This window comes from Onychostoma macrolepis, chromosome 05 (assembly GCF_012432095.1).
Source record: "Onychostoma macrolepis isolate SWU-2019 chromosome 05, ASM1243209v1, whole genome shotgun sequence".
In the NCBI taxonomy this organism is placed as follows: Eukaryota; Metazoa; Chordata; class Actinopteri; order Cypriniformes; family Cyprinidae; genus Onychostoma; species Onychostoma macrolepis.
In genome coordinates, this window is record NC_081159.1 from 5,027,925 (window position 1) to 5,040,910 (window position 12,986).

General features: G+C 33.6%; 1 protein-coding gene across 4 annotated transcripts; it reads left to right on the forward strand.

Moving 5' to 3' along the window:
- Positions 1 to 1,607: 1,607 nt before the first annotated feature.
- On the forward strand, positions 1,608 to 12,986 carry LOC131540149 (butyrophilin-like protein 2). Of its 4 annotated transcripts, XM_058774652.1 has the most exons (23): positions 1,613 to 2,682; positions 3,152 to 3,179; positions 3,685 to 3,714; positions 3,840 to 4,023; positions 4,153 to 4,190; positions 4,958 to 4,985; positions 5,765 to 5,805; positions 6,163 to 6,190; positions 6,410 to 6,462; positions 7,329 to 7,353; positions 7,797 to 7,852; positions 7,962 to 7,989; positions 8,300 to 8,352; positions 8,501 to 8,516; positions 8,615 to 8,941; positions 9,892 to 9,953; positions 10,258 to 10,285; positions 10,439 to 10,491; positions 10,715 to 10,736; positions 10,859 to 11,185; positions 11,367 to 11,446; positions 11,813 to 11,873; positions 11,997 to 12,986. In XM_058774652.1, exons 1-23 carry the CDS (start codon positions 2,624 to 2,626, stop codon positions 12,074 to 12,076), a joined length of 1,707 nt encoding a protein of 568 aa, XP_058630635.1. In that variant the 5' UTR covers positions 1,613 to 2,623; the 3' UTR covers positions 12,077 to 12,986. The 4 variants fall into 4 exon arrangements, with proteins under 4 accessions (XP_058630636.1, XP_058630633.1, XP_058630635.1 ...); XM_058774650.1 differs by having other exon boundaries at positions 1,612 to 2,682; positions 3,685 to 4,023; XM_058774653.1 differs by lacking the exon at positions 10,715 to 10,736 and having other exon boundaries at positions 1,608 to 2,682; positions 3,685 to 4,023; positions 10,972 to 11,185.

Sequence of the window (12,986 nt, forward strand, 5' to 3'; positions counted from 1 at the left end):
TCCATCTTTGCATGTTGAAAGCTTAAAGTGAATACAGAAAAAGAATACAGTTTATTTATACTGATCATTTAATGTAGTTTATTAATAGTTTTATTTTACTCATGTGACCTGATTCGTGTTAATATGTCGGTATTAAAGAATAAAAATTTCCCAAATATTATACAAAAGAATATAATTTTCAAAAATAAAAATAAAATAACACGTGATTATAATCTCCACCATAGACTGTAAAAAAAAAAAATGGACGTAGTGTTCGTGACGTCACTCGTAGGTTTCTGAAGAGCATTTTTGAAGCCTAAAGTGGGCGGAGCCGACCGCCGCCATCTTGGCAGCGCGTCACTCCCGGATAATCGAAAATGGGCAAAAAGGCGGGACGTGGGTGAAGCTGAGCTGAAACCACGCCCCTCTATAGTGACAGCAGTGCTGCCATGCAAAGACAAAACACCATAACTTCGTTTTTGGTCGAAAATGAGTTATTGATCATTTTGGGACATTCAAGACCTCCTTTATCATGTGTTTAAGTATCATGGAGAAAAGCCCCGGAGAAACCAAGGCAGAATACAGTATAACATCAGTTACAGCTCTTTGATTTTGTTTTTGAACGCTCAAATGAAGTTACGGTGCTCTGCATTTGTTTGCATTCGTTCGTCTATACTGTGCCACCCTGGAGTTATATGGTATTCTGCCTGTTTTACTGTCCAAGTCTGCCGCGTTTAAATTACGGTGTGACTTGTGTAGGCTACTTTTATACATCTGTCGGCACTTCATTAGACAAACAAATTAGAGAGATCGCGATCTAACAAACTGTTCCATAAAACAAAGCACTGTAAAACAAAGCAACGATTAGATAACTTGGCAACAATAATTAATTGCAAATAATCTGTAAAGGGTATTATTATTATTATTATTTTGTAATGCAGATTATTCACTCTGGGGCTGCACACTTCTGTAGGCTACACGAGGACTCAAATGCCGTGATAGCGTATCACACATAAAATCAGTAACTGTTCGCAATTTAATCCGTCCTTCCTTTTCTTGTAAGTCGATAAAATCCATAGATGTTATAGCCTAGCCAATGATCACTAGATTTTATACAGATGTTATTCTGTAAATGGTGATCAGCACACTATATATTGTGGAAGTTTCTGCCTTTTGCCTTGGCGTGACATCACTGCAGACAGTGCAAAAGCAGAGCACAATATCAATATAGCGGAAAAAATCAAGTTTGAGATCATTTTCATTAAAACATCTAATTGCCAATCATTTTCATTAAAACATCTAATTGCCATATTATCAGTGTCCTACCTATAATTAGTTTTTTCTGTACAAATAAAAATCTTTAAAGCCATTTTTCTAAGTTTCACACTCTGGAGCAGAGCGGCAGTCCACCTGTCACTCAAGTGGCCACGCCCTTTATTATACAGAACTTTAAGGCTTAATATAATTTAAACGGATGAGTTATAAAACAATTCACAAAGGGCAAAATTAGCTATATAGACCAAAACAAATTTTTGTAACAGGCTGTAAATATATTTTTTTCTGCTGTAAAGTTGGGCATTTTAACATGGGGAGTCTATGGGACTGACTCCCTTTTGGAGCCAGTCTCTAGCGGCCTGTCGATGAATTGCAGTTTTAGTCACTTCCGCGATGTTGCCGCTTGGTTAGAACACAAACATTTTCGATTTAATCTAGTTCAAAGCTTAATCCTTAGTGTTGCGTAAATGACTGAGTTTGAAAGGTCGATCATAAACAATTCAACAATGTGAGATACTTTAATCCCAGTTGAAAGTTAACTATGGACATATGCCTCGTGCAGCTTTTGATCTGCTGTCAAAGCAGTTTTTTATTATTATTTTTTAAAAGAATCACATGTCCTAACTCTATTAACCAACTGAACAAAGTTATGCTTACAGGAAACGAAGACAAAGCGCCTAATTTTATAATGATAATGACACGTTTGGAAATTAGTTTGATGAATAAAGTGAGGGGGCAACGAAACGGCGTTTGCTATTCCGCGTCCATGCCAAATAGTCGTGTCCTCGGTTATTAGTACAAACTATTAGCCTTTATTCTTACTTTAACTTGTTGTCACACAAATACGAGCCTTTTCAGGTTAAATATGTGTGGCCATTTTCATCCTGATATGCACAAATGTTGCATACTGTTATCCAGTCTATGCAGACAGTATAAGGCAAAGGGACAGTTTGGTTTCACTTTCACTTGCTTACGTATTAATGATGATGACACGAGCCAATAGAACAAAATGTTTTAAAGCCTATATTTAAGTTTTCTTTCTTTCTTTACTTAGCCTACTAAAAATGCATGCATGTAGTTTCAAATTAGTTTTAAACTATTTTACAGAACACAACTTTCTGAGATTGTCCAAATATTCTTACTTCCCTGTATAGTATACATAAAGCTGTACATCAAATGAGTTGCCTAAACTGTCTTAATAGTCAGTAGGCTATTCATTTTACAGTTAACACACAATACCCAAATGACATACTGATTCTCCTAAGATTCTAAATTATGCAATCTACAATTTAGACACTTCGCTATTCCATAAGGTCACAGCAGCTATCATCAGGCCTGAATTAACCATATATAAATTCTGCTCTTGTCCATGTGTACGGAAGCCTACACCTGCATACCAACAGAACGCCCTTCGTCAATGGTTAAAAAGTAGGTTCTTCATTAAATTCAGTATTGTATAGTCTAATGACACAGCTCATATCTAAAGTAAACATAAATAACACATAGCACTGTTTTGAGAACCAGTTTTACCTACTTGTAAATCCTTTTTTCATTTCCATACATGTTTTGATTTGTGAAGAGAGAGAAAGACTGAAATGTTTTCGTGTTTTCACCCATATATCACAATGAAGAGAGAGAGACTGAAATTCAAAGTGTTCAGTGCTTTTGCAAACAATGTGATTTTGGGATACCAAAAAAGCCTGTTTTTTAATATTCCGTCATTTGTCCTGTGTATAGAGTAGTGGAGAAAGGTACAGTAAGATAAACTCCAATCATAAGTATGTTAGCTTGCATAAGACTGTTTTTTTTTTTTTTTTTCAAAGTATTTAAGCCAGCGGTTTGTGTGAGACTGAAATCATTCTTCGCTCTCACTGAATGTGTTTTCTTCCTGTTTTAGAGAAGAAGCATGGCAGCGAGAAGTGACAGTAAGTTCTCCTCAAATACTGCTCTCATTATTTGGTATAGCTGTTAATCAGAACCTAAGGTGGGGGTGTGTTTGGGGTGCCGGGGGAGTGCTGCTTCTGCACAATCATAGATTGTGATTGGTTAAAAACTGTAAACATTTTATGTTGTTGTTGCATTGCATACATTTAGGTTGTCCTTGCAGTTGAGTATCTTTTGGTGTCTGAATCTTCGTGTATTACTGTATTTTATAGGCTTTTAGCTTATAATGTTTTAGACGACTTGTGTAAGCTGTGTTGTCTAGCTACATGAATTTGACATTTTGAAATATTTGGTTCTTCAGCAGTAACATTGTTTTACTTTCGAGATGGCCACTACCTTAATAGATGGAGGAACCAGAGTTCAACCACAAAACTCAACAAAATAATTAAAAGTTCTTAAAATACTGAATTTTAGGAATAAGCCTTTTAAACAAAATCACAGTACAGGTGGTATTTGATTCTTGTCCATGTGTCTTTCCCCTCACAGATGACTTTCAGCTTGTTATTCCTGAAAGAGGTGAAAGAGTTAAGATTAATTCTGGATCTAATCTCACTGTGTCGTGTCACTTGTCTCCTGCACTCAGTGCTGTTGACATGGAGATTACTTGGTTTGGCGAGATGTCTTGTGTTTGTGCCTATAAGAACAGAGAGATGACACAAGGTGCTGACTATGAGGGCAGAGCGAGTCTGTTCATTAGTGATCTACCGAGAGGGAATGTTTCCTTAAGAGTGGCAGACTTCAGAGAGTCAGATCTGGGAGTTTACATGTGCCGGGTCTCCAGTAGAAATGAAACACGGCAGATAACAGTAAATGTCGCAGAAGAAGGTAAGCACTTCATAACTGCACTCATGATGGGCCGGTTGCACCAGCATGATGTACACTCAGTTGTAAGACTAGGTTGAATGCAAACATGCCTTAAGTCCAATTAACACTTTTCTTTGTTGACACATGCAGTCTCTGCTATCTTCGAAGGCCAGCACTCCTTTACAGTGGTAAGACAGCACCTATCATTCTTTTTGAGAATAACATACAACATATTGCACAGTATAACACAATATACAAGTCAATATAGAGGCATGTACATACAAAATGTAGTTAAATTATGAAGAATGAAAGGCTAGATTCACAGGACATGAAACTATACCACTGGTCTTGAAACAGGAAATAAGGCTCAATCAAATTAAAAGTACAATACCTTCCAAGGAGGCATACACCTGTGTACATTAATCATTATCCAAGTCCTAGGTGAAGACAATACGGTACAGTTGCAAGTTGCCACAACAGGATACTAGCAACATTAATTCAAAATAAGAAAAATTAGCAAATATAAACAAGGTTTTTTGGGAACTGTGGGTATGAAAAGCTTACTGAAATGATGTGGTTGAAGACCACAAAGGAACCAAAACTAAACTGGCAAAACCAATCCTGATAACCAAAAAGGATTGTGGTGTTTGTGTTCCAGAAGTCACAAATGAAAAATATGAACAAAGTTAATTATTAAATATGACACACAAAATAAGGCATACGTATAAAATAACCTAGATATTTGGAAAACTATCAAAGATCTCAAAAAGTGTCAGTTTACCCCATACGACCATTGTTGTGGAAATAGCATTTTCTTTATAAAATAAGAACATTGTCTGCTAAATACATAAATGTCAATGTAGTAAGAAATTTAGTAGGCTTTGTGTTGTGACTCTTTCATTGTGAGGAATCACTGTAAATAAATCCTTGTGTTATAATTATTTTTCCTAATTAGAATTACCAAATGGAAGAAACAAGCAACAGTAAGTTGTCTTAAAACTGTCATAAAATTGATACAAACAGAAGAGAGACAGAAGTGTCCGTGAGATTTTTACCGTACTTTTATTCAGAAAGGATGCATTAAATTGAGCAAAAGTGACGGTAAAGATATTTTATAATGTTATGAAAGATTTGTATTGCAAATAAATGTTTTTTTTAAATATTGGTAAGAAGAAATGTTTCTTGAGCACCAAATCAGCATATTAGAATGATTTCTGAAGGCAAAAAGTAAAATAGAGTAATAGATTGAAGTAGAAAATTTATTTTAAATTGTAATAATATTTCGCAACATTACTGGTTTTACTGTCTTTGTTACTTACTATATTTTTGAAGGTAACACTTTACAATAAGGTTCATTAGTTAACATTAGTTAACAACATTAATTAACATGAACTAAGAATGAACAATACTTCTACAGCATTTCTTAATCTTAGTTAATGTTAATTTCAGCATTTACTACTGCATTATTAAAATCACAAGTTGTGTTTGCTAACATTAGTTAATGCACTGTGAACTAACATGAACTAACAATGAACAACTCTATTTTTATTAACTAACGTTAACAAAGATGAATAAATAGTGTAATAAATGTATTGATCATTGTTTGTTCATGTTAGTTAATACATTAACTAATGTTAACAAATGACACCTTATTGTAAAGTAACCATTCAAAACCATTATGTGAGTTCATATATATATATATGTGTGTGTGTGAATGTCTGAATCAGAGTTTATTTGAGAAGAGGTTTTTTCTGCTTTCTAGAGTTGTCAGAGCATCAAGGTGATTCAGACAATCAGTTTGAGGTTTGTGTGCACAGTAATATTATTAACACACTCTGCGTGGTTTTAAATATATATTTTACAGTGTAAATAAAGGTCATCATCACTAGACTGACACTTGTAATGTCAATCCGTTTGCATCAGGTTGAGGCATATTGTTCAGTTTTCTTGAATTTTAGATTACAATGCTAAACAAATATAATGAAAAACTATTTTACAGTATTGCAAATATTCACGGCTTTTTCCTCAAAATGTTTTTTCACAAAAATAACTAATAATTTAGTTACCTTTGACCACTTTAGAATCACAATAAAGTGAATCTATGTTGTGTGTCAGTGTTATATCATAACATCCTTTCACATTTTTTCCCATATCAATTAGGATTACAAGATTAAAGAGGCAATATACCGTAAGTTGTTTTACAATTAAGTTACCACTGAGAAATATTTTTCTTAACATCAACATTCACGCTTCATTGCTCAAGAGCAAAGACATCTATAATAAGCCATTCTGTTGTGGTTTTGCAGTATGCCAATTTTTTAGGCACAGAGAAAACGTTGCTATTTCTGTCATAATCTATGCAAGGTGTTGATCTTATGTATAAAGGTTACTTTTTTCTGCTTTAAAGAATTATCAATCCACTCTGCATATCACAGAGCTTCAGGGAAGGATCAGCATAAGGTATGTGTGCACGAACGTCAAATCACTTAATTTATATAGCACTTTATACAACAGAGACTGTTTCAAAGCAGCCTCACAGAATTAAATGGAATCAGTGATGCCAACTTTAAGACAAATATGAGACAAATTTAAATTCTTCTGTAAAGCAGCACTAACAAGACAATAGTGCCATTATTCAGCTCCAGCCAGCACAGTGTTGATTAAGTTTGGTTTAATAATTATAAGCTCAATTTAATAGGAATACATTCAATTAAATTAAAAAAAAAAAGTTCAATTCAGCAATAAGAAGCTCAAATGAAAAGAATCATTATTGAGCTTGATTCAGTTCAAAATTGATTAAATTCAGTTAACAGTGGTCAACATTTGGCAATTATAAAGTTCTCCTCTGGCCAAAGCAAATAAATATGGTGTGATATATTAGGCTTCATCACAAGTCAGATCCGTGGATTGTTATTCAGTAAGATTTTGCATCCATCTCTGCTTGAAGATGAGGGTAAGTCAAATCAGGAGAGAAAGAAGAGTTGTAGTCTGTCCAACAGGTGGAGCTGCTGTTTAGATAGTAATAGACAACTAGCTTATCATTGACCACATTGATATTAATATTATCCTTAAGACCTTGTTTTTTTAAATATTTATTTAATTTATTAATTTATTTTTGTGGCCTTTTTGGCAAAGACTATTTTCTGATCATGTTTCGACTTACAAATAGCATACAGTATATAACTTCTCTTTATTGAATGTTTTTGCTGCATGCTGTAGTCTCTATTACTGTTTGCACTGAGTGTAAACAAGTGTGTGAGAATGTTATGTTTAGACAAACAGGCTAAACAAAAAAAAAATATCTTAGTTGTTTTTATCTCATTTAGGATTACAAGGGAGAAACAGATGACAGTAAGTTCTGGAAATCATTGACTCTGTATAAATTACTATTTGCATAACACATTTAAAAATTAATTAATTAATTAAATTAATTTTTGGATCTTGCCTTTAATTTTTTGGTAACACTTTACAATAAGGTTCAATAGTTAAACATTATTTAATGTATTAACTAACATGAACTTACCATGAGCAATACATTTGTTAATGCATTTACTAATCTTAATTAATGTTAGTTAATAAAATACAGTTGTATTTGTCATTGTTAGTTCATGTTAGTTCACTGTGCATTAACTAATGTTAACAAGATTTTAATAATGTATTAGTAAATGTTGAAATTAACATTAACAAAGATTAATATATGCTGTATAAGTGCAGTTCATTATTAGTTCACCTTATTGTAAATTGTTACCATTTTTAAAAATTGTTTTTATTGTTTGTTTTTCTCTTTGTTATAGAATTATCATCACAGTACATCAAATCAGATCTAAGCCATCTAAACAAGCAGTCTGGAGTATGTGTGCACTTTAATAACCTATTCATATATATATATATATATATACACACACATATACAATACCTAATAAAATAAATGAAACTGCATTTGTTGTAATCTCAATTAGGATAACAGCATGGGAATCAAAAGCAAAGGTAAGTTGCCTTAAAATCATTGACTTTATCATATGAACGTTCATTATTCATTAAAAAGAATTTTGTGATATGATATGCCAAATAATTTCTTTATAGATAGAAAATATGTGAGTAATAATGTGTCTACTTTAAAAGCAGATTACTGTGTATCTCTATTGCCATTAGGTTAGGGTTATTACATCGCTCTCTCTATATATGCATAAGAACATGGAGTTTTAAATTTATTTACACATTTTACACACATCTCTCATAATCTGTGTGATGTGTGAATCTTATTTGAGAAGTGTGCTCAGTTTTTTCTGCTTTATAGATTTTCTGAGCCGAGCTTCTTATCACAATGAACCAAAAAAGAGCCAGCATGGGGTATGTGCACATATGAATACGTTGTGTGATACATTAATAAATTAACAGTAAATAAATAAAAGATTTATTACTCAATAAACACTTTTAATATTACATTATAAAATAACAAAAGTTTTGCATTTGCTTTCACCTCATTTGGAATGCCAAGATGGAAGTCTTGAACAGTAAGTAAAAAAATGATCTTTCTTGTTCCACCACAGAACTTTACTTTTGAGGGTGGAAGAACAAGTGTGAGACCATCTTTTTTCTCTTTTTCTCACAGAGAACTTTCAGCTCGTTGCTCCCAGTCCATCAGAAGAACCAGAGGTTTCTTTGGGGTCTGATCTGATCATTCCGTGTCACCTGTCTCCTGAAATCAGTGCGGTTGACCTGGAGATCATCTGGTCTAATGATACCGCCTGTGTTTGCCTGTATGAGGACAGGCGGGTGACAGAAGGGGCTTTGTTCAAGGACAGAGCGAGTCTGTTCACTCACAAGCTTAGGGAAGGAGATGTGTCCTTACGACTGAAAAACTTCAGCCTATCAGATATTGGAAATTACCATTGTCAGGTCAGCAGTAAAGACAGAAGAGAGAGGGTAACAGTAAAAGGTGAGTAGTCGTTTACATTAACAATGTCAGACTGAATCTGAACTGAAACCGAAATCTAGAGTTATGTTAGATCCTCATCAGTATGTGATCAGTAAACTGTTCTGAATCTAATAATACATATGGCCATATTTCAACCTTATCCAATCTATTCTTTAAAATGAACCAGTTTTAATACTTAGCCTTCAGGGACTATATAGAATATTGAGTTTGAATATTCTACATGAATAGTAAGATATGTAGGTGCAGAAAAACAACCAATAATCATGCATGAATTTTGCAAGGTAAACAATAACAAATGCTCTTTGAAAATTGTCAGATAAGTTTTGAATATTAGAACATTTTTGATGATTAAATATGAAAGCATATATATTTTGCATTATGAAAACCTGGCTAATAGTTAGAGCATGTTTTCCAGCATGCGAGGCAAGGAAACTGCGTTGAATTCTTGGATGCAAACATGTAGTGTTGTTTTTGTGCCATGTAGAGTTGAGTTATCTAAGAACACAATTTCTATCCAAACCTATTCACATTTGTGACCCTGGACCACAAAACCAGTCTTAAGTCGCTGGGGTATATTTGAAGCAATACATTGTATGGGTCAAAATTATCGATTTTTCTTTTATGGCAAAAATCATTAGGATAAAGATCATGTTCATGAAGATATTTTGTAAATTTCTTACCGTAAATATATCAAAACTTCATTTTTGATTAGTAATATGCATTGCTAAGAACTTCATTTGGACAACTTTAAAGGCGATTTTCTCAATATTTAGATTTTTTTGCACCCTCAGATTCCAGATTTTCAAATATTGTCCTATCCTAACAAACCATACATCAATGGAAAGCTTATTTATCAGCTTTCAGATGATGTATATATCTCAATTTTGAAAAATTGACACTTAAGACTGGTTTTGTGGTCCGTGGTCACATTTGAGTAATGTTTTTCTTAGTGAGGATAAATCCTGGTGTCCAGTCTATGAGTCAGTCACCAATATTTGCAGAAGGAAATGAGGTAAGAGAGCATAACTTTTTCCTTCACATTATCCATGGTAAATTATACCTTGAATAATATCAAACTACTCTTATGAATTGAATATTTTAAAACAATTTAGAAAGTAAGATATTAAGAGACAAACTGCATTTCAATAATCAGTGCCCTTCCTGCAGATGTTCTTTCTTGCTCATTAAAAATACTAAATAGCTCAAATTTGCTTAATGTAATAGTAAGCCTAACAGATAAAAACAATGAAACTTAGGTATTATGATTATTATGTTCAACTGTAAATATAGTTGTACCACCACTTTATCTCAATTAGGATAAAAGGACAAGAGAACCAACCGACAGTAAGTTGTCTTAAAATCTCTACCTTGTAAATTAAATTATTTTGTAAACTACATTTGCAGTTCTTTTGTAAATCTTTGGACCTTGTTTGTGAAGAGTGTTTGAGTGTTCATAATTCATTCTAGAATAATTCTAAAATTCATAATTCATTCTAGAATTATCAAGGCGCACTTCACATCACAGTGATTCAGATGAGAAACAACATGGGGTATGTGTGCACAGTAATACTGTCCATAAACTGACACTCATTGCTTAATAAATGAAGCATAAATCAATTAAATATTCATCAGTATTCATTCTAAAATGCATATTGTTACATTGTCAAAACTGGCTTCATGTTGTGACTCTTGAAGCACTGTAAAATGAATGCTTGGATGTTATGTCGGAAGAAGTCTCAAATCTCTTCACTGTGTTTGTTTTCATTAAATTAGAATTACAGCAGAAGCGTGTCTGGTAAGTTTTCTTAAAATCATTAACACTTCATCAGTTTTACTCATTCCAATATTTTTTCTTTGTGTAAGTAAAGGTAAAAGTATTAATGCGTGTACGTCCATCTTTCTCTGTTTTCCTCACAGATCCTTTTCAGCTTGTTATTCCTCAAACAGCTCAAGAAGCACAGATATCTTTGGGGTCTGAAATCATTGTTCCTTGTCACTCGTCTCCTGAAGTCTGTGCCATTGTCATGCAGATCAAATGGTTTAAGGAGACAGACTGTGTTTGCATTTACAAGAACGGACACGTGATTGAGGGGAGGAGCTACAAAGACAGAGCGAGCCTCTGCACTCACGTACTGGAGAGAGGAAATGTGTCCTTACATCTAAATAACTTCAGTGTCTCAGATGTTGGCGATTACTGTTGTCAGGTCACCAGTAGAGACACAACCAAACAGATTACAGTAGGAGGTGAGTACTACTGTACATCAGCCCTGTGTCCCAATAAACTGAAGCTGTAGTGTTTTATAGTAATGGAAGTTGTAGAAGCCAACTCTTAAGTTAATTACTGTGTTAGGTAGTTATCTAAGAGGATAACTTGGGTATCTAAGATCACAGATTTCACATAAACCACGAGTTGTTGTCTTCTTAGTGAGGATAAAACCTGAAGTCCAGCCTGTGAGTCAGTCTCCGACATCTCAAGGCCAGTCTGTTCAGCTAATGCTGTTTGAGGTAAGAACGCCTACAGGTTAATTCACTTAAAATGACCACTCTGCACCTTCAAAGGTGGATCGACTGAAATTTATTTATGCTGCCTGGTCTAAATATTACCAGATATGTCAGGGATGTCAGGTCATTTTCACGGTAAACTTGACACACATAACAAGCATTTAGTGTGTCAAGTAAGACCAAATATACTTCTTCTGAAAAGTCAGTTTAAAAAAAACAGTAGAATGAAATTTTTAATTCATACAGTAGAATGCAATAATTAATTAAATGAAATGCATTTAAAGTATTATTTATGTTAAAGACATAATTTACCATGTTTTCATATCTAGTTTGTATAACTTAAGTCAGAGTATTTTCTTCCATTTACAGACAGACAAAATATGGACTGAAGAAGAGACAAACCAAATGGATGAATCTGCTCTAATGTCAGGTGAGTGTAATTAATGTGTAATTTCACCATGTGCATAGACCCAAGAAACAGTCTATTCTATCTGATACAGGAATATCTATTATATATGGCAATAATCATAACACATTGTAATTTCTTTTTTAGAAATGAAAGTGAATAATATGCAGGAGCTTCAACAAAAGTTTATCAGCGCTTACAGAAAAGGTTCTCTCAACTGGAGTTGAGAGAGACCAGAATGAACTTGGACAGAGTCTTAAGACTCAACCCTCATGCTCAGTTGTTGGACAGAGACAAACCAAACCCTTTTTAATAGCTACCTTACATTTAAATGTCAGGTTGATGCGTAATGCCTTTTCTTTATTTTATGAAACTTATTGCAGTCAATATTTCAGATTTTTTAACACCAAAATTACATATACATTAAATAAGGCTTGTCATCATGGAGAAGACAAGTGTAATTACAATGAATATACACTGTATTAAATGTATATTTGTAAACTTCCACAACCTAAAAACAGCTTAATAAATGCTCATTTGTTTATAAATATTAAATAATGAATCGTGCCCTTAAAAAGCATCTCTGAGCGTTTATCGATGTACATGCTGTTTCATGTCTTTCAGAGCTATTGTAAGTACTTTCTGCAATCCAGGTAACAAACTGAGATTAGGAGCTCTCCCTTTAAGAGAGTGCTCCTAATCTCAGCTCGTTACCTGTATAAAAGACACCTGGGAGCCAGAAATCTTGCTGATTGATAGGGGATCAAATACTTATTTGACTCATTAAAATGCAAATCAATTTATAACTTTTTTGAAATGCGTTTTTCTGGATTTTTTGTTGTTGTTATTCTGTCTCTTGCTGTTAAAATAAACCTACAGTACCATTAAAATTATAGAATGATCTTTTCTTTGTCAGTGGGCAAATGTACAAAATCAGCAGGGGATCAAATAATTTTTTCCCCACTGTATTATAAGAAATGTTGAAACTCAAAATTGTCATATTTATGCAACATTTTTTGCCATATTTATTTTCTTGGACAGTAATGTCTTTTTTTCTTCAGCCAGTCAGATTTAAGCATCAAGCTATCACACACACACACACACACAGGCTATAAACTGGTATACAATGAATGCACA

Coding starts and splice junctions, on each gene's coding strand:
- LOC131540149 (XM_058774650.1), top strand. Junction 4,024..4,152: donor AGTAAATGTCGCAGAAGAAG/GTAAGCACTTCA, acceptor TGACACATGCAG/TCTCTGCTATCTTCGAAGGC. Junction 6,191..6,409: donor GATTAAAGAGGCAATATACC/GTAAGTTGTTTT, acceptor TCTGCTTTAAAG/AATTATCAATCCACTCTGCA.